General features: G+C 39.1%; 1 protein-coding gene across 3 annotated transcripts in view; it reads right to left on the reverse strand.

Annotated features, from left to right (window-relative positions):
- The window catches only part of KCNN2 (potassium calcium-activated channel subfamily N member 2), a 71,513-nt gene extending 46,114 nt beyond the window's left edge, over nt 1-25,399 (reverse strand). For all 3 annotated transcript variants that reach the window (XM_059874155.1, XM_059874154.1, XM_059874156.1), the window contains exons 1-3: nt 24,224-25,399; nt 23,946-24,041; nt 4,538-4,956 (exon numbers count right to left, since the gene is read on the reverse strand). In XM_059874155.1, coding sequence (XP_059730138.1) covers nt 4,538-4,956; nt 23,946-24,041; nt 24,224-25,399 — 1,691 coding nt within the window. The remainder of the gene's footprint in view (nt 1-4,537; nt 4,957-23,945; nt 24,042-24,223) is intronic.
- Nucleotides 25,400-25,805: the final 406 nt, after the last annotated feature.

Consider the following 25,805-nt stretch of genomic DNA (forward strand, 5'->3'; position numbering starts at 1 on the left):
TGAGTTTGTTTTTGTTAAAACAAGGAGAGAATACAGAGCAGAAACTGACAAGAGGGAGAAATGCTGACTAAAACAAACTGCTCAAGCTGAACTGACTTCATCGCCAGAAGTCAAAGAGATGAACAAATAGAACAACAAATGGTGCCAAAAGTGTGCTCTCTGTAGAAGAAGAAAATCCAGTTCTGTTCTCAGTTCTCCTCTGCAAATCCACAGAAATGCCAGGCATGTGATATGATCTGCTCTGGACATACAACAGTGTAATGTGGGCATTTGTGGTTCATACTGCTTGGTACACAGGCACATTATATCCATGTGTGTATTCAGAAGACAATAATTTTTCTTCCTTCCTATAAAAAAACCCAGATCATAAAGAGTGGCTACCTTCCACACAACCCAGAAAAGCAGCCCACTTCTCACAGAAGAGACACCCATTCTGCAGAAGAGTAGAATTCTTCTACTCAGATTCTTCTTCTAGTCAGATTCTTCAATGACTTAGTGCTAAACATACTGACTTTCTTTTTCTTGAGAAACCAAACTTTTCTGTTTTCACTGAAATAAACAACTGATGCCCATGCACAAATCTATTTTCAGTAACAACATATGTATGGGAAACTGCAAAAATTAATCTGCTTGTAGGGCTTATAATTCAAATGTGAAAGTAATAATACTCAAAAGTGTTCTAGATCACGCGCCTCAGAGATGTTATAAACACAAACATCTTTTGAGTTAGACCCAATAAAAAATTTAGATTTTCATTATGAAACCTACATGTGAAAAACAGCAATATACTGCTACTGGCAATGAGAAGGCAGATGAAACCTCTGCAATGCAATCTTCCCCTCAAAACAGACATTATGTGTACAGCAACACTTGATGCTTTCCCCACCTTTACCTTCCAAATTCCCTCATCTAGACTGCTCTGCAGCCCTAGCAACCTGTTTATACTCAGCTGGCTGTCCACCACCATTATCTGTACCACGTTCTGCCCTCATACACGACCTTAAACTCCAATCGTGGAAAATACCTTGCTCACCAATCCAAAGTGTCACTTGCTATAATTAGCATTCTGGGAGCTAACTATGCAGTCATTAAGGCAGTGAGAAAAACACATGTCCTGTCTTAGTTCAGTGTATATCAAGTGATCAGTCAGATGACCATTAATGCACTGAAGTCTTTATTCAGACAGCCAACCTGCCTGGCTCAACCCATGACCTGTCTCCACAGGTTATCTTTCGAGAGATGGATAATGATGCTTTTTCATGTTACTTTCCTATGAAATGTGGGGCTTCCAATCTCCCTTCCTATTCCCAGGACTGTCTGCAATAATAAAAACCTAACTTTGAATAGAAGAACAATCTGAACACCAGGCTATCATTCAGCAGCAAAGCTTTTGCTGAGCACACAAACTCCACCATAAAGGACAGCACCTACTCTGACTTCCCTTCTCCCTGAGAACATGGAACAGAATGAGAATCTTTCCTGTCCATTCCCAAATCTTAATATTTTAATCTATTATGTCTTATCACCATCATTTTGTTCCAATTTGGATGGTCAGTTAAATGATTTAACACACCAAAGAAATACTGCTAATGCAAACTCATGTAATGCTACTATATAAAAGAAATTAGAGCATGGTGCTAGAGTGATGCAAAGAAACAGTTAACACCATCAAATTTTATTAATATAAATCACCCCTTATCAAACCAAAGCTACCAGGTTTCTGCCTAATTCCTAATTTCTGTAAGATGTAATAAAATTCATTATGTTTTCATATATAGTGGCAAATGGAAGACAAAACACTCCTAATGATAGAATTTCTTTTCAGAATAATTTTTTTTCACAAAAAATAGTCTACTTAAAATTAAAAAAAGGTTCTCTTGAGTTAAAACTAAGAAAAAAGTCAAGAGTGGTTGGGAAAAAGTGTACCTCATTTGTGTAAACTAAACTTTTAACATCTAAGCAATTCAAAGCCATAAAGACCTTGGGAGACATCTTCTGAGGACTATGATTTCTACACGGAACAGAAATTATTCAGTGGCCATATCTGTCCTTTCTCATGACAAATGGCTACTGTATCTGCCTCCAAACATGCAGAAAAAGGGATTTTTAACTTCAGATGGCAGAATATTAGGAGCACTCCAATGTATGGGGTTTTGAGGTTTTCTTCAGAGAACTTTTTCTTACCACATACTTCTATAAGGACTTAAATGGTATTTATGGGCTAACTACTAACTGGAATCTAGGGTCAGTATCATTTGTTTGGCAAAATATTTAAATATTCCCTCAAGGGAAAACTGGAAGCAAAACACAAAAAACTGGCTATGCAAGCATGAATGACATAAGTATCTAATTCAAAAGCCAAAATATATTCTTTTTAATGTTTCTGAAACATTAAACTATTTTTTTCCTTTTTTTAATATGAATCATAGACTGGGATCCAATGACAGAAGGCAATTATGCTAGAGATATATTACCTAGTACTAACTTTTATATTTAACTTGCTTTTAGTTGTGTTGTCCTGTGTTTCAGTTTTAGAGTAGTCTGTGGCCACTCAGCCTACTGTCCAAACTATTTCAGTCAATTCAAAGACAGCAACTGCAAATTAAAATGTGAAAAAATCCATTACTAACTTAGCAGAGAGTTGAAGAAAATTCAGCTTTTTATAACCCTGACTTCAGTGTATGTAACCAAATAAATAATCTTCTTCCCAGAACCACAGTGATGCAGAAGTGTATCACTTTCTAAATATAAATAAGCAAACTAAGAGAATCAAAACTTTATGTGAGTGTTGCCTTCACTCCCCCTGACCGAAAAATCACTGACGTCGTCTTAAGTTTCTTTTATTTTCAGTGTTATTTAATACTATACATTCTTGTCCTGCAATCTGTATACTAACAAATAAATATGTTTTACAGACACGGATCAGACAGTAGCAAATATTTTTCAGTAATTTTCACTGAGTTGTACTAGCTTATTTTGAAAGCTCATGTATAAAAAAGTTAATAAAAAATTATTATTTCGTCATCTTTACCATCATCATCATTATCATCAAGCAGTTATATGTAATGATGATAGCAATGGATGCTGAAGTTATTCAGAGCCACTTCAAAAAAACAGTTTGGGAAATACCTGAGTAGACACTCAAGAATTCCTGAGCAGCAATTGTATTGAAAGAAAACTGGTGGGAAGAGAAATTGAGAATATGAGATAAAGAGGAGAGACTTTGCAGAAGTCAGTTACACCTGAAACAAGAACATGCTTATGAAAATACAGCTACTACAGACTGAGTCAAAATCTAGGGTACTCCTTCGCTGCAACTATGGGGAATATTCTGAAACAGTAATATGTCATTATGTCTTAACATCATATGTTCAAAATATTCTTAAACTATTAGTTTAGCTGTAATATGAGGAAACTATATTGATACAAAGAAATTTTAACAATTAAACTGCAAAACCATGATTCCTACAGTCATTTTACAAGATCAGGTACTTTTCCTCATAGCAAGTTGAAAAGGAATGCAAGGAGTAACTTAAAAATTCACAACAGTGCTTGATTTAACTACTGGCTTGAATAATTTAGCTGTCACAATTAACTCCCCCAAACTGATTCTAAAATGGACAGACATGAAAAGGAATAGGAAAAACAAAATGGTCAACAAACAGAAGAAGCAGAAATGCCTTAAATATGTTGATGATTTTTCAGCTTAAGGAAGGAGAAATCAATTCCAGGATCTAAGAGCTGACCAAGGCATTAAATCTTCTGTAGAAAATCATTCTAATTGTCTTCTTAGAGTTAACCTATCTCATATTTCTAAGCAAGCCTATCCAATCAGAAGCCCATTTCTTTTTTTTCTTAAAGCATGTTTGAGAAATTCAATTTCAAGTTGTCAGCACTGATAGCCATTTATTCTGCCCCTACACTGAAGTCTGTGGTAAAGGGAGGTTGAAAAACTAGCTGAAATTGAAAGTCATACTCTCAAATGCACTTCTGATCTTCATTGGAAGAAGGAGTTATATTACTATAAGTGTTCTGCCTGTTCTCCTTTACTGATCTTGCCAACTACTCAACTGCATTTTGCACTCTCTTTCTTATTTCAGCACAACCCTCAAATTACACATCCCCCCGTAAGCATTTTCCCTGGCTATATTTCTATCTTATCCTCACTGCATTTATGTTACAAAGAAAATAAATGAAAATTGGTATTAATGCAAAATATTAACAACTACTCTTAAAGGCATTTTGTGGTATCTGTCCAGTGTGTTAAATATGTCAACACATTGAAATGTAATTGTAGTGCTACAAGTAAACAGTGGGGCACAGATCTCTTTGCAGAAGTCCATCAGATTAAGAGGCAAATCACTCCTGACAATGTCTGTCACAGAATACAATGCAACCAACACTCAAATTTTCAAGGACTAGGGAGCTCCATTCTAACAATGTTTAGGTCCCCTGAATTCAAAATTTAAGAGACAAAACAGGAGTGAAAAATAGAAAGACAAACAGAAAGAACTGAAAAAAAAAAAATCAACCTTACCTTTCACAAGCTCGGACAGTCCATGCAGCAATTATCCATAATGAGATACTAAAAACCAACAGTACAGTTCCTGGACATATTGTCATTAGAGTCTTCATAACAAAACGGGTATTGAAGTTTATCTTATTTAATGCTCCAATGCTTCTAGATGAGGCATCAGTGAAAAGTTTGCTATGCAAAAGCATAACTCTGGCAATAAGATAAAGTCTTAAGAACATTGGTATAGATAAAATAATATCCACATCAGCTGTTGTTGTGGATGGAGCGTAAGAAAAGGCGAGCCGGGCTGTCCATGTGAATGTGTAATTCCCAGGTATGGGATGTATAGCACACACCAGTATTTCCAAGCAGATAAAGAAAATACGCTCATAAGTCATGGCTATTCTCCAGTCATCTGCTCCGTTGTCCACCATGAACAACTGAAATAATAAAATATAAGGTTAGCTTTAGTACGTCATTTAAAAAAACTGTTATAATTCCATTTTAAATTACCACAGTTTTCTATGCTTCCAAACACCACTAAAAAAATTTTAAAAAATGCTATTTCAGAAATTGAAATTATTACATGACCATGAAAGGAAATATAAGTCTGGTTAAAACAAAAAGAATTTTTAATAAACTATTTTTAAAACTGCACATGAAACTGAATTTTCATTCATTCGTTATTAAATCAGAATTCCTCATATTTTTAAAATTGTAATATTTTATTTTAAAAATGTCTGTGCCCCTTGTCCATTCAAAATCAATTGTTTACTCAAAGTTCATAAAATTGTGAACCATTTAGCTGTTTTCTGAATAGATAACTAAATTGCAAAGTAAAAATATTTCTTAAGATTCTTAAGCTTCAGCCAAGGTGATATTACAGCTTCTGTAGAAGTACCCAAGCTTTCTTCAAGGCACCAATAATAATCAATAACAATCAATGTAAGATACAAAACTACATGAGAAACTGCACAAAGACTCAAAAAGATATCTCATGTTGAAAATCTGAAATATAATAGCCAGCAAATATCAGAGTGGCCCAGGCAGCCAGGTATGTCCAGCAGCTGAAAATTAAATGGATGTGTTGGCTGTTGCACAATCAAGGCCTTTAACTTGTCACCCAGGAACAAAGGTACTAAAACATTTCACACTGTTTAGCAAATTATGTGCCTGATGATTTAAGACATAAATAGTTAATCAAGCATTACTTGTCAGTAGGTGAGAGTAGAGATATGCAAGACCTTGCAAACAGACTTCTTTTAGAGAGGAACATAGCACATATGTACAAAGAAGATACAATTTCAGACAGAAGACCTTCCCATCACTTCAACTATTGTTTGAATCTAAACAAGGCTGCTCAGTAAACAGGTAAGAGGGAAAAAATGCTTCTGCAGAATTTTTAAAATTAGATTATTCAAAAACAATGTGTGAGAATACAAAGCACATCAAGTATTCCCTAATGTAAGAAAGGCATTTTTGGCATCCTAAACCCTATATACACACCAAAAACCCATTCATCTGCACTGGTCTTTGGCCCTTTTCTTCTTTCAAAAGTTTAAAAAATACAAGCTTGATTTCCTGTATGTCTTTTTTAGTGATCAAAAAAACACTCTAGATCCTCCTCACAATACCTTCAGTCTGTCTGTCATAAAAGTGCTCCACTGAAACAGTTTAGAAATGTGAAAGTCACTAATTAACTTCATTGTAGTTGATCTGATACTAAAAGAAATAAAGAAGTTAACCACAGTAAGGAACACAACAAACCAAAATAAATTTCTTTCTTTAAGGATCCGGTTTTTATTCCTTATGTTCTTCCTCTCCATCTTATTACACTGGGTGTGGGTGACAAGGTTTTGGCTCTGGGGATGGCTGCAGGGCTGATGTCAGAGTTGCTCTGCAATGTACCCACTGCAGGACACAGCTGAGTTCACCAGCGAAGGAGGTGGTGCTCCTGTGAAAGCACAGCTAAGAAAGGGCAAAAAATGGCCCAGGCAGCGAAGAGTAAAAGTAAAAATGTGAGAAAGACCACTAGAAATTCTAAGGTCAGAAAAGAAGAGGGAGTAGGTGCTCCAGGCACTAGGAATCTACGGAAAAGAAGGACGCTGATAAAGGAGGCAATTCCCTCCTTTGATGACCACTCTAGAGAAAGCTGGATATTTGCTGAAGAAACGCTCACTTGCAGAGAGCTCACACTGCAGCAGATTCTCCTTAGAAGAACTAATGCCCACATAAGTCCCATGCTGGAGCAGATTTATCCTGAAGGGCTGCAGACCATGGAGAGGACCCACATAGCAGCACAAAAAAAGTGTGAGAAGAAATGCGTGCAAGAGAGGAACCGTCATGGACACCCTGTCATTCCTCATGCCCTCTGTACCACTCATGGAGGAGAAGATACAGGAGTTGGGAATTAAGATGTTGAGCCTGAGGAAAGGGGAATGGGGCAGCATGTTTTTTGCCATTCTATTCTGCATTTAAGTATCAATAAAATAAATGATTTTCCCCAAGTTCTGCCTATTTTGCCAGTGCCAGTAACTGGCAATGGATCTCCACATCTTTATTTCAACTTGCAAACTGTTTCATCTTATTTTCTCTCCTTGTGTTGTTGAAGAGGGAGAGCAAAAGCATGGCTGGGTGGGGGTCTCACAGATGTCCAAGGCGAATCCACCACATTTACATATAGGTCTTACCTCCACTGCAGTATTGAAGACAAAGTCATACACTGGTGAATTAAGCTAAAGAAACACTCTGTGATTTCAATGTATGCACCGTGAGCACATACCATTTCTTTTACCTGTGGTCACTCTGCAAGCTACAGATATTAGATATGTGAATTGATACTGGAAGGCCAATTTATGTCTGTCTGTATGTCTGTATCCTGACAAGCAACATAGAGAAAAATTTCTCTGCAGATCTCAGTGGAATGGATTATGCTTATGGACACAGAAGATCCTTATCAACCTCCCATGCCCTTAGCTGTGACAATTTATTCTAAGAAAACTAATATATATATTTTAAAGCAATAATACCTTAAGCTGTCATATAATGAGATTTAGGAGGTAAAAACATGAAAGGCAGAAAACACCGGTAGTCATAAAGACACAGATACAGTAAAACATTTCTATTTCTTAACAATATTAACATTTCAAAATCACAGTTATGAGGATGACTTTTTTATAGTTCTTTGCCTAGGTTTAAACTATGATGGACATCAAACACTGTAGAACACTAACAGGCCTCAACCACATGCTGTGAATAACAATTAAGGTCAGACATAATAAAATGACACAGAAACTAGTACAGGATTTCATGTACATTTTATACACTTGCAATTATGAAATCTACTTAATGCAAACTTCACTTCTAATTTGGAAGATACAGAGGTATTTGTGCATGCCTATGTGCTTGGCTATGTACATTTCCACTCCAGAAAGTGAGGAACATAAATGAAGGAGAAGGGAGAGGACAGCTGAACAGCACAATTCAAAGGGTATGTATGCACACTCTTGGCTGATTTCAGACAATCTGGTTGTAATAACCATGCATTGATTTTAAGATACCACTCCTCATCTGAATGAAGACTGATGCTAGCAATAAAAAGAGAATTTAACAAAAGAGTGATCAAGCTTTCTGTACATTTGAGTCCTGCACTTCACAGAGAAGGACAAACTTTGGTCAAGGTCACACATGTTCTGCCTATTCATAGTTTTCAAATTTTTTGTAATTATTCAGAGTTAAAATCTAACGCAAGTATTTCAACAGTGTCCTGCAAGGTTTTCCAAATAGAACTCTCACATACTTTTACTGCATCTCCACTTTGTGTAAAAAAATTCTGAAGTTATTTTCACCTGGAATTATGTAATGTATTTCTAGCATGTTCTATGTGAATGTAAGACACAGAATCAATGCCCACTTTAAAAACAAAAAATGACAGATATTTATATAGATAGGTATGTGTATATTTACATAACACTTGTGAGTTACACAGTTACATTCATATAACACCAGATTAAAAAAAACAGAAAGGCATTCTAAACAGATTGCACACAATGACAAATTGGATCAGAGACTCCCTAAAGAGGAGAAACAAAAGGAGAGAAGTTAATTTTCTAAATGTTGGTGAATGCAAAGAAAAAGGAAACTAGTCATGTTTTAAAAATGCCTTTACAGGCAAAAGAAGAAATCTGAGAACTGTATCACTACCCTGCTGTAATACTGAGGGGATACAATAATACAGGAGTAAAAGGGAAGCAATAAACAGTGATAAAGCGGCATCAGCAGTAGTGCTGGAAGCAATCCTTGGAGAAAGGAAATCAACTTTACTTACAAGCAAATTGTTGCAATTGTTTAATTTCAGAACCCAAATTAAAAATGGTTTAATATTGGAGTCACTTAATTCTTGCAAAAGAACTATAGGACTATGATTAAGAGTAGCAAAATATAGCCTCTGTGACGGATGACTTCCCAGAGTTTTTGACCCAGTATTTCTCTATAGTGTGTATTACACAAAGTATCATTCACACAACCAAAAAAATAAAAACATTATGGTAGACAAAGAAGATACTCGTTTTGTCTCACTATTCCAAAAAGACAAGTTACTGTCCCACAGCACCTCATGAAGTAAAAGTTATTAAAGCCATTTTCAAGTCATGACAGGAGATTGCCATCTTAAGCCTTTAGCACGGTCGCCTCTAACTAGGAGATGGAAATTGCTTTCTTACATCATCGGAAGGCATGTAATCAAATGGTCTGTAAGTTACTCAAATGCCTGCTGACCTTGGAGAGCCTACAGGAGTTTCTGGAAGCTGCTGTATTCTCATCCTAAGTACAATGCCCCAGATCAGACATGTTAGTGGGTTTAATACATATGTAAAGTCATGAGGCATCTAACTCTCTCTGCACATACAAAGCACAGAAGGCAAATAATACATTTTTTTCACAAAATGACATGAGGGACTGGCTGTTATGTATTTTCCAGAATGTTTTCCATATCCAGAATCAAAAAAGCACATTCTAGTAGGTCACTAGAAACTAATCCACAATGAAACATGCTTAGTTCATTCAAATGAGGAAGCCAGACTGCTCTATTACTTATACATGTACGCATGCATGCACATACATATTCCCCTCCCAGCTATAAACATCCCAGTTTAAAGAGAATATCTTAAAAGTCTTGTACTTAGTTTCAGCCCAAAAATTATTATTTGCGTAGTACATTAAAATTTGACATCTCTGTGCCAAATTGGTTTTTTACAATGATTAATATTTTGCTATAAATAAAGCATGTATGTAAAGCAAACTTCATGTTAATGATTCCTGATGGCTAAACAGGCCCCCCTCTCAAATACTGCATTTAAAGGATGGGGAAAAGAGGCTCAGAGAATTTATAGTCTTTGTGAATTATATTCTCAAAAGTGCAGTACCAAAAATTTCACATTAAAATACATCTGAACAGTACATCTTGGTTACTCTTACAGGTCACTAATAACCACAATCATTTCAAAATAACAGTTGTGTTAAAAAGTGCTTTTAACCAGGTTTGTCTGTGTCTTTTTTTAATATCTACCCCTCAGATCATTATTCAAAAAAAGGTAGAGTTTTTAGAAAGAAAGGAATCTAGAATCAATGAACAACATAGGGTTAAACGCTGCATGAGCACATGTAGTTAAATTCCACCTACCCATATTTCCCTTCTGGTTTAATCCACATGCTAACAGTATTCTTTTTAGCTTTTTCTCTCTAAAGATATTCAGAAGCATTCCTCAATATTCTTAAATGGTACTGTACAGATTTTCAGCTGTACTTTTCATCCCAAACTATGAAATAGCTTTACACCCCCTCTTCCCCCCCAACAGCCTACAATGCCAAAAGACCATTATAGCACTAGCAATTGCTGGGAAATACATAATTTCTTTTCATATAGGTCTCTCCATATACATATATGTGCTTTAGGCACTCAAAGAAGGTGAGACACTCCTGATAATGTCCTTACTTTCTATGCAGTATTAAGAATCTAAATCCAAGGACTACAAAAAAAAAAAAAATAGAAAAGACATTCCATGATATCAGGATTCTCTCCCAATGTTACAGAGCAGAACTCCCTGAGAAAAGCATAATTATGGATTGAGCTAAGAAGTCATCAAAAGCTCATAAATATATTAAAAAATCAAAGTAATTAGATAATGAGCTTACTATTAATAATAGATTGTAAACAAAATTAATACAAAAACAGGGGTTTTTCACTTTCATTATTAAACAGATATTTCAGAAGACAATTTCCTAGTATAGTTTTGTTTGGAGTCTTGCTTGAACAATCACAGCTGAGCTTCCTCAGATCTGTAATCAACAGAGGGATATTTAGCTACATGAATTTTTATAAACCTTTGAACAAATCAGAGCTCCATAAATAAAAGCCCACCACTCAGGGTGAGTATATTCCTTTGAGATATTCAGCAGAATACACACTATGTGACTCAATTGAATTGACTGAAACAGGAGTCTCTACTTGTCAATGTCTATGAAAGGTATTCCTTCATTTTAACATTATTAATTGTTAAAATTAATAGCTATTTCATTATGCCAACATTTCAGATCCTACCCCCTGTGCTGCATAAAACAACCAAAACAAGCACCTAAGTTACCACATGAAGAAGGCTTCCATCCAGCATCAGAAATTTCCAAAAACCCTTGTGGCCTGGCTTGGAGAATCAATAATATCCTCCAGGCAGACAGAGAAGCAGCGTGGTTTATCAAAGCTCTGAACATCACTAAAGTGCAAGAACAATAAGACAGAAGGAAAAAAACTGGGGGAGTGGCTGATACACCTGAAGGCTGTGCTGCCATTCAGGAGGATCGGTGCAGCCTATCAGTGGGATCTTGATAGGCTGTAGAGTTGGCCAGGGAAACTTCATGAGGCAAGTGTAGGGTGTGTTGCACCTGAGGAGGAATAACCCCAACTACCAGCACAGGCTGGGGGCTGACCTGCTGGAGAGCAGCTCTGTGGAGAGGCACCTGGGAGTCTTTGCGGATGACAAGCTGACCATGAGCTGGCAGTGCCTTTTGTGGCCAGGAGGGCCCGTGGTGTCCTGGGGTGCATCAGGAAGTGTGTGGCAGCAGCGCAGGGAGGTGATGAATGGTTAAATACTGGAATATGCCCCTCTACTCGGTCCTAGGGAGACCACACCTGGAGTGCTGTGTCCAGTTCCAGGCTCCTCAGTACAACAGAGACAAGCAGCTACTGGAGAAGGTCCAGAGAAGGCCACAAAGAGCTGAGGGATCAGGAGCATCTCTAAGGACTGAGCAAGGCTATTTGGATGCAGCCAGTCATTAAGAAACCTATCAGTAACCTAAGCTAGCCAGACCACGCCTTGTTCTGAGTTCAGCTTCCATCAGCTGCCAACTTGCACTGCCCTGCGCTTTTGCTGGCCTACTCTGGCAAACTCTCCCTGCTAAAAGAGCACACAAAAATTGTGCCACTTCTATCACATCTAAAAGGGAAAGTTGCAAAGTAAATGGATTGTTTAGGTCTACTTTCACAGATTTAAAAACAATTACCACACTGAAAAAACAACCATGCTAAAAAAATAATCTCTAAGAACAATAACAAAAAAAAACTCTTCAAAAATTTCTTCTGGTCTTTTAGGTCTGCTTCAACTACTACAATCAACTTGGTAGTACAAGGATGGAAAACTTGATATCAAAGTAAGGGATGATTTTAGCTTTGCACTGGAGCAGCAGTTACAAAACTTTGTACATGAAGAACAAAGCACATCTTCATACAAAGTAACTGTGCTCTATTTTGCAGAACTAATTTTAAAAATGTATATCAAAAAAAAGTAGCAGTTTGTGATATGTTTTTCTCCATTTCAAGTACCTGAGAAATGTAGATTTCTTCCAAGAGACTTTTGCATCTACAAGAAGAATGTAGATGCAAAAGTCACTCGGAAGAAATCTACATTTCAATACATTTATGTTATTAATTTTATATAATTATTTTACAATTCTTCATTTAGGATTTGTTTTTCTTCATTCAGAACTAAAAATAATTTGTTCTATGGATTGCTGCACGAAAAAAACGCCACCTCCCAAAACGACTGCCATCTGCCACTGTGAGAGAAGGCTCACTCTCTTCAGGGATGATCAGCTTCATTACTACTAGGAAAACTGGAATCAATTTAGAAAAAGGACATATTTTCTGAAGAAACTGGCAATATTTTTGCAGGGGAGACAGGAGTTAAAGGAAGAAACACTGAATCTGAGGCTAAATAAGATGAGCTAACTGATTCATTCTGCCAAAGGAGCACAACAGTGACTCCAAAATAGGAACTTGTTTTTAGGAAATGATGAGTACCAACACATCATATACACAAGAATCTGTCTTCTCAGTTCCTCCTGTAGTGTTTACTTATTACATAAATACTTCAGGTATGTGAGAAAGTTTGAATGCTGGGGTTGTTTTATACTAATCACATTTTTATTTACATGACAGTGGGTGAGTACACATCAGCACCACAGGAATCATGAAGCCTCCATAAGTGTTTTTACTGTCTTGGAAACACAGTTTAACCCAGAATTTCATTCAAGTGTATGTTAAAAACAACTACAAATATAGAAATATAAAATCCAAGTATTAACCTAAAGCATGACTACTAAAATAAGGGAAAGTATATTGAGCAGAAGGAAAAGCAGAATGGAGCTAAAAGTACTCATGTATTTAAAAATCCTAATAAGCATAATTATGAACTAACTTCAAGAGTTTAGAGGCATTTGGTCTTATTCAAATGTCTCTGTAATACATCCTGGTGAAAAAAAAATTGATATTTTGCAATAAAGAAGGTATGTACTTAATATCTTGTCATCTTAAAGGCTTTAAGTGGGCTTCTGGCTAAACCATGTAGCAGATGAAGTCTTCAAACTGCTTCAAAGGGCAACCTAAAATGTCTTTAAGTAGAGCAGTTTTCAACATCAGGGTAAATAAACATAGGCACAAGTTTCTTTTCAGGTATTTACTAGTATTTGTTAATAGGTAAAATACCATTTTACTTGATCACTACTAATTATGAGTGCACCTACTTCCTCAGGGAAAAGAATTGTCTCAGCCTACGTCTCCGTACACAAAGTCCTTTTTGCTGCCCAGTAATTATTTGAATGTTACAGCTTCATCAAATCTGTCTGGTTTACAGCATCTCTCAGGTAAAGGATGCTCTGTTCCAAAGAAACATGCTTTTTTAATATCTCTGGAAATGAAATACATCAAACATGCTTGCACTGATTGCAGTCAACCCCTTAATCATCCACAATTTAAAAATAAAATTGCTGTTCAAAATGTTTTAGGAATCTTTATTTTCACAACCGTTATGCTCAATGGGACATACTAAGCAGCAAAAATTTTGATGTCCAGCAGCTGGCATAGGATGTTCCCAGCCACAACATACATACAAAAGCCACTGGTGAAATGCAAGGTCTATTCATTTTGGCTGTATACAAAAAAAAATCCTGTCCCCTCTTTTCCTTTCCAGTGCCAAATGGTGGGGGAGAAGAATGGCCTGCCAGCTGACAGTCACACTGTTAAATTTCTCATCTGACTCCATTACATCCTATTCTGTTGCTGGGAGGTAGACAAATGTCTGTTCATGTACAACTGCTCATAAAGAGAACCATTTTCCTATCTGACAAATGAATCTGAAAATCAGACTGACCATGGATAGTCTTATATCAATATCTTTTCAAAACACTGCGCCATTAAACTGTCTTAAAACTATACTAAAACTGAACTGGCAATACATCAGGTCTAGCACTCGTCTATCATACCACATGAAGTTTAAATTATTCTAAACTATCATACCGCAAAAGTTACAGCAGAATGCAAATTATTGGCTTTTACAATGAAGCCTAATCCTGAATAAGGGCAAAATAATGGAGTGCTCCAAGTGTGAACCCATGTTACCCGTGACACCATTCAGAAAAGGATCTTGCTCTGTAGCAGCTGCCATAGGGTACCTTTTCAGTTATCCTTGAATTTGGATGGATGAGAATTTCTGCTCTAGCAGTCCATTTCTTATGCAGTGCCCAGGAAAAATTCATGGGTAGTAAACTATGAAGGAATTTACAAAAAAAAAGAACCCACTACAATCTCACTATAGTAGCTGAATGGTCAAAACTAAATTTTATTGCTACTGCAGAGAAATGGCCAAGGTGAAGTCAGTTAAGAGAACTTTAGCATATTCATAAATCAGTGTCTGTTCAAGAGTTTTCAAATCCTGCTGAAAAAAATTTTTAATAATAACAAAGGTGTTGAGGATCAAATCACTGACACATAATAAAGTAGCTCTAAACTGAAATGCTCTAAAGATCCTACTAATTTAGATACTCCAAAATACAGATCCACTTCTGAAGTCAATTGTGCATGACTGGTGTAAAAGTGCTAACTAGTACTTGTATCAGAAACACAGTGAGAATAACTTTGATGAAAATGTCATTGAACTTTAGCACTGAGGTGCTATCAGTGAACGCTCAGCATCATTATTTCTAATAATTTTTTAAATATGTTTAGCTAGGAGGTAATTTATTTTGTGCTGTCAAGACACCCCTGAATATTAAGTCTTTCTCCAGGTTCCCAGACTGAATTCAGATTTCTTATGCATGTGGATTTTTATTTATTCATTTATTTATATTGTGGATGTAATGGTGCAGACTGAATCAAAGTTACTGTGCCCTTTTATTTTTAATTAAAGACATGCCTTATTCTCTGGCTGTAAGAGACCATATTCTTAAAAGCTATTGACAGCTATTAACAACTGTCACAAAACAAGAAATACCATTCACCAACTAGAACAAATCTTTGCTTTGCTAAGTGACTGAAATGAAGCATTGCTTCATAATGCATTACTCTAGTGAAAGACTCTACCATAAGAGGTCAGTTATAGGGCACGTGCAAATGACTGTGTATACCTTTAGTAAGCTACAGAACTTGCAGAGCTATGAAAGATGGAATAAAACTTTCAATAGGAATAAAATGCTTCATAAAAATAGTATCTCATTAGAACATATTGTGGAGCACTGCATTAATTTTATATTGCAGGTTTTGGGACATCTGCTAAAGTAGGCATATAATTCTTGAAAATTATAGTCATAGATGGATGGCAATTACAATACCTTATTTACATGACAAATGACTGATCTGAGCATAAGACTACAAGATAGTCAAGCCTGAGCTTCAAGTTTAGCTATGAAGCCATCCCCAGATTTTTCCACTTGAACTCTTCATCTCAGTGTTCCCTTTCGTAAAAACATCCTCTATGCGACAAAAAAAAAAAAAAGTGAGGAATTGTCCAGATAATTGCCTTTTACAATTAAATACTTTTACAATATAAATACTTGCTAGAAAAGTTTTTCCTTCTTTTCAGACTATCTTACACCTTCTCATCGAACCACAGAACTGACATATAACTGTTTAGGGAAGACACACAGTTGCATAATTTTTTGCAGAATACAGATAAAGGTCACAAAGCTCTTTATACACAGGTGAAAATAAAATCTGTAGATACAAGCTCACATATATTTACTTCTCAGTTATTTTTTACTTCAATATAGTCTTTCACAAGCAGGGGTTTTGAAGACAAGCTATACTTAAGAAGTTACACTATACAGCCTCTTAACTCTGTTTTTGACCCTCACAGTTCCTGCAGCCTTCAGAAATTTTTTGATTGCACTCAATTAGAATTCCATAAACAGTTCTGATGGTCAGTCATATAATAGAGAACACAGCTCTCCCCTGTACATCAAGATAACTCTATAGTATTAGTATAGATAAAATTTCAGAAGCTGCCACTTTGACACAAGGTTTTGTCCTAATATGTTTCTGTAGGGGAAAAAAAAAAACAAACAAACCCAGAGCACATTACTCTTGAAAAGATTAAGAGCAGGACTTTAAAATATAAAGTTATTTGAGGCCTATCGTTTTGCTTTACTTTATATGGAACACATAAGAGTGTTTCCATCCATCATGAAAAGGTTTAGAATTTCCTCAAAAGAAATTTAATTTCCAAAGATTGGTCAGTCTACAACAAAATGAAAGAGATAAGAAAGCACCTTAGAAGACACAGCCATTGCTCTTCAGAACCCAATTCTCTCACTCCTTCATGGAATATATAATACTCATGCCCTTCTATAAAATGTCAGTATAAAACTATGATTATTAACAACTTTCACACAGATGAAGGGCACAATTGCAGGGACTGATCAAGGGGGAAGAAGTGAATGAATCAGTTAGTTACAAATGTGTGATACTCTGCAACTATGAAAATATTTAGGCATGATATTAACTGAACACTTTTGTTTGAAAAAATCTAGGTTCAGACACATCAGTTTAACATATAGGATGTTCATATTTGACTGCTGCCTTTACAAAAGAATTATTTCTAAGCTGTAAAGTGTGTCCTCATGACAGTTTCTTCTGATCATCTGAGAGACACAGGAAGGAATCTCTTAATGTGGCTTTCATTAAAACAATGGGACAAGGTCAATTTACACAACTGAATCAAGAATACATTGTAATATTTCTCTATGAAGAATAATCACACTAAGGGAACTATATCTGTGAATATCTAAATTAACTGAATCTTTAGAGCATTTCAATTTAGAGCACTCATTATATGTTAAGGATTTGATCTGTATTTCTCACATCACTTTTATTGAACAGAAGTTTTCCCATTCATATTTTCAACATAATGTCATTTAAGTTATTAAATTTTAAAAAAGGCATGAGAAAAATTGAATTCCATTTGTGTGTGTTATCATGACATGCAACTTTTCTCTTTTCCATAGAAAAAAAGTTGTGAAAACTTTGTCCCAAAATCCCTGAACACGTTTTTAAATTAAATTTTTTACAGTGATCAGTATTTCCAGCTTACCTGAATGCTAGTTACAAGATCAGTTACAGCCTCTTCTTTTAGTAGTAATTTACATCTTAAAAGGAGCTTTCTAGTCTCAGAGCAATATTTTGCCCTCTGCTAAGGAAAGGTGACAACTTTCATCATCAATGGTGAAAACAGCTGATTGAAAGAGAACCTTTTAATTCTCCAGAGTCCTAAACAGCAGCCATTCCTGTTCTGATCTTCACTCAAAACAGATGCCAAATACATCTCGAATCAAACTCAAAGCCCAAGATACTACATTTAGTAGATCACACACAAACCAGAACCAAAACCAAAAAGGCATTTATGTACACTTGTCAGTTCTGGCACACTTTCACTTAAAGTCAGGCAAAAAAGAGCTGTAGTCAAGTACCTGATAGAATTTCCTAATCTGAAGGTCCCACAGCTGAAAGATCTGACACGTACCATGGTTTCACATTAAGATGGACATGCAGAATGCCTCTAACACTGCAGACAAGAGCATCTGTTCATTTAAGCTAAGCTACACAATTTATACAAATCCAGAATCTGATCTCTGGTTACAAATGTTCTCAATGCTCTCTCTCCTGCAATAGTGACAATGACATACCTTCTCACACCACATCATGCATTGTTATGTCTTGAAAAACTTCTAATAGCCTCATTAAAAAATGGTTGGAACAACACCAGATATAAATAAATAGGTATGGCTAGACCAGCTACTCAGTGTACTGACCACCACGTACTACCTCCTTCTACAATCTAATGAAGCCTGTTAGAAACAGAGGCATAATATTTGTTTAACCTTATTGCCCCTTCCAAGGCTGATCACCATGAGAGGATTTTCAAGCCTGCTTTCATGCCATATGCATTCCAGTGCTGCTTCTCCAAGACAACGGGCACCTGCAGTGTTTCCTACATCAACAGGATCTGTGCATAAAACTATCAAAAGTGTACAGAACAGAATTGAAACTTAGTGTTTTCACAAAAATACTCTACAGTGTTAACTTGACAGATATGCTGTTAATTTGTCAAATACGGTGACATTGGATTCCTGTGTGATTTTCTGTTGTTCATTACAGAAATGAAATGCGTATTAAATTTAATTGGTAAAGGGAAGTTTTAGAATCTGCACATGAAGTTGCCATATCCTTGATCAACTGCCACACAGTGAGTTTGTTGTTGCTTGACTCAAACTCTATTAGAATAATTAGGAAAAAAAAATCACTAATTCTCAAGAGACCTCAGATCATGCTAAGTAACACTCTTTATTTCTTGATTTGCAGCAGTTTTTCATCAGACTTGCTCTCTGTGCTCTTAGTCTAACTCATTCATTTCTTAAGCTGAAGATTTACAGTCTGTATGACCAATCCCCGATGTTTCAATACATCTAAGCAAAGACAAGTTGAACTCCACACAAAGTCAAAAGATTGCCAGCAAGACAACAAAATACACATGTACCGCTCCAGTGAAGGCGAAACAATGACATGGATAGAAACAAATAAATAACACATAAATAAAAAATAAATAAGTTTGTCTGTAGACGAAGCATTACTTCTTATGACAAAAAACTGTAAGGGATTTAATTGTTCATAACTGCACATTTTTACCTTAAAACTTTCCACTGATGCCAGTAAAATAATGAAACTCCCATGAAGTGTGCTTATTATCATCATGCACAATGGGATGTATTCCCATAATGAACAGGTATTATGTATTTATTACCATTGTTTTCTGTTACCTGATACTGCTTGTTCAATTTTTTCAGGTTTTCAGGCCCAGGGAAAAGAAGATTCTTGATTCTTCAGCAAGACATTTGGGCTCTCAGCTGTGGTAATTTTATAGAAAGGTAATGACAACTGAAAATGCTTCACCCCGAATGTATCAGTAGCACGTTATTTTCCCACCACTTCAGAACCATTGGGACTGACGTTGCTTTTCCCCTGCAGCTCTGTGAGGCTCTGCTATGCAAGCAATAACTTAACCTTAACCTTGGAGTTTGCAAGCCTTTCCACGGGTGTCCTATCAAAGTATGAACTAGCAATACATTTCAAAAGTCGTTAGAAACTTCAGCTGATACACACACACACACACACACACACACATATACACACAAAATTTCTTTTTGCTTTAACAAATACCAACAACTTTCATGTTTCTGCATGAGGACAGCATCTTTATCAGGGAAAAGAAAATGAAGCTCAGATGCTGTCTGAGATAGCACAGGTTAGCAATACTCAGGTTACTATTATTCAGGGCAGGCAGTAAGTGTATTTACAGAAAGGGTGCACTAAGCAGTCCAGCATTAAAGAAGTGTTCCAGGGGATATATTCTTCCAATGACCACCACCTCTCAAGAGATACTTGGCTGTGGTGGAATGCCCAACAAAAGACATTAAAGACCTCCGAATGGCAGTCTCACAGACTTCTGATTTAATCGTTTTGTTCTTCGTCATACAAGAAAGTATTAGTCAGTACTAGATCAGGGGTGCATAGTTAAAAAGCATTTCTATCTCTTACCATATTAGAGATAGGCAGAGAGGTCCATTTTTAAATAAAATTAGAAAAACCACAGATTTACCTTGTAAACTGCCACTCAAAACATTCTTAAATTCCATTTTATTTATGGATTGAATTCCACTAGAGAAAGTGGAATGGAACAGTAAGTCTAAAGAATACAATTTTAATTATGTTACATACTGCCTCTGCTTTAATTATGTAAAATAGTATTAAGTAACAAACTGTTTATGCATGAAGTGGATAATTAATACATCAACAATTATTATGATAATTGGGTAATGTTATCTTTTTACCTCTTCTCTCTTTCACCTCTTCAAGCTCTCAACCAGAGTAACAGTCAGAGAAATACCTGTTCTAGGCTGGGATAATGATGAATTACATTTTTTCCCATTGATCTTTCAAACACAAAGCACTTGTTCTAAAGAACTGAATCAACAACCACACAGGCCTGGAGAGAGAGCGATGCATATTTCATTATTTTCCAAGTGTAATGTTTTTAACAGCATTATAGGCACAACAAAAGTGGAAAAAAAGTGAACACAGATTTTGGCGTTATCACTAGCCTCAACTCCAACTCTGTTACTGCTGCTCATTTGGATTTTTTCTAGAAGGGGGAAGGATGTGAAGCAAACTTGGTCACAATTTTTATCCTCTTTTTGGGAAATGATAAAGTAAGCTATGAATTAACATTTGAACCCAACTGTTTTCAACTGACTCTGATTGCATTCTTAACACTAACTCACATTTATTAAAATTCATAACAGCTCACATTTTTACTCCTGGAGTAAGGCTAGTACAGTGCCATCACTGAAAACGTATTTGTGGAAAATGTTTAAACAGTTCCACTATTTCATAAAGACATCACAGCATCCCCACAGTTAGCCTTGTCTAAACACTGCAGTTACCATCCTTCTGAAGATTTTGGTCAGCCAGATGCAGAGCAATGTGTAAGTTCTTGGGAAGCCCCGGACAAAGCCGTGCAGGTACCAGGTTTCAATCGCCCGAGCCGGGCGCTCCGCGCGGAGCTGTCTGCGGTGCTGAACCGGCGGCTGCGACACCGCCCCAGCCGCACCCGAGCTGCTCCAGCACCCCACCGCACACACACCACGGTCTGACAGCGGGAAAAGATGAAAACTCAGTTGTCTTAGGCTGCTGTACCACTTCTCGGCTTGGCAAGAATATTGGCAAACCCTTATAAACTTCCATCCCAACTCCCTTAAAAAAAGCAGCAAGTCTGGGGCAGGCAAACTCTGGAGACTGGTTTAACTGGCTGACTTTTCAAAACAAAACATAGAAGCAATGTCACTTCAAGAGAAGACTAAAGCCACCTGCTGTGCTGCTAGGCACTGTACCATGGACATCCTTGAAGCATGACTGTTTGATCTTCCTACTAATAAATCAAGGTCAAAGACTACTGAAAAGAATGAAAAAGCTGACTTCCACTCGCCAGCATTCTAGGTCAACAAGAGTTTCTCAGTCAGTACTCATCCTGCGCTCAGTAATAATTATTAAACTCTCAGCTCCTTATTTCCCAACATGTTTTTTTGCCTCATGCTTTGTAGAAAAATCCACTTATGCAAAGGTTGGTTTGCTCCCACCAGAGTATGAAAGACACCACAGCTGCAAGCTGAATACAGCCACCTTCTTCTGTTCTATGGAACAAATTTTCCTCTCTCAATGAATTCCTGCTTATTTACACTATAACAAATATTTAAGTATGTTTCAGATAATAATCAGAAAATAATGTTTCAACGGGAACAGGACTGACAAATAGCTGGTGCAAAAAGTCTTCCAGGACACAATCAACCAACTGCGGGCTCTGTTCTACAAACCTTATTCATTCTTCTGCACAGAGCAGAATGTTTGCTTGAATTAATGACACATCTGCCTTCAGAAAACAGTCTGCTTTAAAGCTTATTTAAAAAGCATCACATTATCAGGTTTACGCAGTATCTTCTTGTGCCTGGAGAACATGATGTATATTATGAACTTAGCCAAGGGATTTTAAAGGTACCTTTTTCCCCCCAGGTGTCTTGTGCAACATAGATTTTATTAGCATAGAATTGACATAGCCTTTGTCCTGCACTTTCATCATGTTTTTCAAAAGTCAAGTGTGTGCAGAAAAACATACTATGCTTAAATTCAAAAGTGAGTAGATATATAACAGCTACAGAGGGTACTATATCCTTTCCTTCTAATAAACTCCTTGAAACAGAGAACTTCTCTTCACTTTTGATGTGAATGAGAGAACCCCTTGAAGCTGCAGCTCCTCCAAGCACTGTCATGACTACTGCTGTTTCTGGTGTTGCTCATTCTGAAACATGGGGTATGGCTGTTTTACAGGCAGGTATACTTGTGCTCTGTCCGGCAGCACAGAAAACTCCATTAACCGTGATTAAGCCATATGATTGCACAACTTCTGCCATGGAGTTGCATATATGAGGAAGTTGGTTAAAAAAAAACAACCAAAAAGGAATTACAATTTTTAAAAAATATTTCTTTTCTGATCCATAAGGGATCTGATTCCTAAGACAATGAAAATTTTTAATTCCTTGCCTGAAAAAACCCAACAAACAACTGAATCTTGGAGTAACTATTCAGTATAAGCTGGGGTACCTGCACAGACCTACAACTATTTCATTTTCATTCAACTATTTCATTCAACTATTTATCTTCTATAAAATTCTTCACTTAAAGTTCCTGAAAAATACATAGAATATTTTAAACATTTAGAGAGGGCTTCTTCCAAGCTTTGCTTTTCATGCCTGAAGAAACATTTGTGGGAAGATACACCAGATAAGGCTCCCACGCTGCAGAAGTGCTACTTATTTATTTTTATACTGATAAAGAAATCTGTTCATCAGTAGTCCTGTAGTTTATAAATTTGCTCTCTCTCCAGAACATTTGTTTATTCAATACAATATCATTAAACAGCTTTCAATATCTTTGACATTAATGCAGAAAAACTGGGTTCTGAGCCAGGCAAAGAAGTTTTGCATGTAAAAAGACTGTACAACTGGATTCAATTTGGCAAAAAGTCTTCAGTGACATAATACTTTTCAAAAACTACCCTAAGTAGGAGACTGTACCATTTCATGTTGAAACAAAAGAAGAATTGTACTATACAATGCTTAATTTTTTATTTTTTATTTAACTGACTGGTACCAGTGGAAAAGTCTTCATTGCCCTTGAAACCTGACATTTCAGTCTTCAGCTCAAGGAGTCTCTGGAAAAGCAAAAGCACTGTATCTATGAGTAAGGTATTTTTCCCTTCAAAACTTTGAATCCTGTCTGTTGTACAGTTTGGTTGAGCTGAAATGCTACATTTTAATTTCTTTGTCAAAAAAATTGCAACTGAAACTAGGACTAAGTCACCTGGACAGAACCTGCGACAGTATCTGTGAGATTTATTCTACAGCTTTGACCATTATGTTCCTCCTTCCTTTAGCCCTATCCTTCCCAACACTTTTCTCTGGTCACATTCCTAGACACTATAGCATTAAATAAAACAAGTAAAATATCAGTTTTTCCCCTCCTTTTAAACACTGTCCTTGAGTATACTCCTATTTCAGACAGCTCACTGAGGATTACATACCTTGCACAGTGAAGACCATTAACCTTACCATCAAGAGAAAACGCACAGTATGAAATTTAGTCACTGAAAAATAAAAGACTATTGCTGCGCATCTGCTGCAGGAGACGACAGGCACATCACCTAGAAAGCAGGTTATAACCTTAAGACTAGGCAATCCTATAGCACAACTGCAGTCAGACTGTCCCTAGCAGGCAGAATTCCCTAGCAGGCAAAGCTTCCTGGCTGCTCTCTGCCCATCGTTTGGTGCCCGTCTCCAGGGCTGAAGTCCATTCACCAACTTCGGCAGGCTTGCAGAGACCAGGCTTGCTTTCTGAAGTGGCAGGACGTGCCCCGTACTTACCAGCACAGCTCCCCTGGACAAACCACCTCGCACCCCCCACCTAAGCCAGCAACGCGCCCTGGACCAAAGAAGGAAACGTTACCTGGATTTCTCTTGCGTGGTACACGATGATGAGCCCGAGCAGGATAATCGTGGAGAGGCTAATAAGGCATTTCAGAGCGAGGGAATACAGAGACTCCTGCAAGAGAAAGACACAGCCCTTCCTCAGAGAACCCATGCGCGGGGGCCGCTCCGCCCCACCGCCACCCCGGCCCGAGGAGGCGGCCGGAGGCACCGCGCCACCGGAGAGCGGGGACACCACGGGACGGGGACGAGGCGGGGGCCGCGGGCGGTGGGACCGGCTGCCGCCCGAGCTGGTACCTTGGTGTAGGCGCCCCAGGAGAGTTCGGTCTCGATGACCATGACGACGATGCCAAACATGCCGAAGATGAGCGCGTAGTCGCTGAGGCGCTTACGCTTCTCGAAGAGAGCCCGACGGTGTCCCAGCTTGTAGCCGATGTTCTGGTTCTTTTTCTTGCTGGACTTGCCCCCGCCGTTGTTGGAGCTTCCCGTGCCGGGGCCGGGGCCGGAGGAGCTGTACAGCGCCAGGTTGTTGGAGTTGTTGTGTTCGGGCTTGGAGACCACGATCTCCGGGGCGGCGGGGCTGCCGGCGGCGGGGGCTGAGCCGGCGGCGGCGGGGCTGGCGAGCGGCGCCTGGAGCGGTTGCGACTCAGAGTCCAGATCGTGCAGGTTCCTGCGGGACGAGCTCAGGTTGCTGAGCGGCCGCATGACGCCGCCGTTGTACCTGCAGCTGCTCATGGCTATTTCGGTGAAGGGGTTGCTCTCCCGGCGCTGCTGCTGGTGATGGTGGTGGTGGTGGTGATGGTGATGATGATGGTGAGTGCTGCTGCTGCTGACACTGCTGCTGGGGCTGGCTGCCTGCTGCTGCTGCAGGCTATGGCACTGGTGGTACTGGGAATATTGGTGAGGCTGTCTGGACGCGCCAGCATGGCTGGACGGGGTGAACTCGCTGACGTTCAGCTGGCTGCCGTGCCGGGAGGAGGCGGCGGAAGACAGCGGCGAGGAGTGCGTCCGAAAGGCGCCCGAAAGCGGCGAGGAGGCGCGGAGCAGCAGGGGCAGGTTATCCCCGGCGGCTGCCGCAGCAGCCCCGTAGTAGGCGCAGTTGTTGCACTGGAGGCACGGGCTCTGCTGCTGCTGCTGCTGCTGCTGCTGCTGCTGCTGCTGCTGCTGCTGCTGCTGCTGCTGGAGGCTCTGCTTGTCCTGGCCGTGCGGCTGGCAGTGCAGCGGCGCCGGCAGGCGCTGCTGCTGCTGCTGTTGCTGGTGCTGCTGCTCGGGGCCGAAGCCCGCCGGGAAGTGGCGCGGCGGGTCCATGCCGGGGCCGTTAAAGCCGCAGGAGGACCGGGCGGTGGTGCACCCTGCGCAATGCGTGACGGTCGGCAGGGGAGCGTCCTGCTGCCGCCACGACGGGCCCATCCCGGCTCCCGTAGAATCCAGCCGCCGCGTCCGATTGGTCGGGCGCACCAAAACAACGGGCATCACGTCACCTGGCAGGGGCGGAGCGGCCGCGCCGTCAGCGGGGGGAGCGGGGCCCCCGCCCGCGGGGATCCCGCCTCCCGCCTCCCGCCCCCCGCAGGTGAGGGCTGCCCTCGCCCCCCGCCCGCCCCGCCCGCGCCGCGGAAACCCGGGGCTTCCCGGGGGCGGGGAGCGCGCTCGCTCCCGGGATCTCCCCCGCCTGTCGGCGAAGGGGCTCCGCCGCGGTTCTCCCCAGCGGCTCTCCCCGGCTTCCCACTCACATCTGCGCCGTCTCCGGAACATGGGCGCCGCGTCGCGCTCCGGAGCTGTCCAGCAGCGCCGCCGCCGCCGCCGCCCTGCAAAACACAGCGTCGGGCTCGCTCGCCGCCCGCCGCTCCGGGCCGCAGAGAGCTGGAAGGGGCCGTGGCCG

This window comes from Haemorhous mexicanus, chromosome Z (genome assembly GCF_027477595.1).
Source record: "Haemorhous mexicanus isolate bHaeMex1 chromosome Z, bHaeMex1.pri, whole genome shotgun sequence".
NCBI classification, from domain to species: domain Eukaryota; kingdom Metazoa; phylum Chordata; class Aves; order Passeriformes; family Fringillidae; genus Haemorhous; species Haemorhous mexicanus.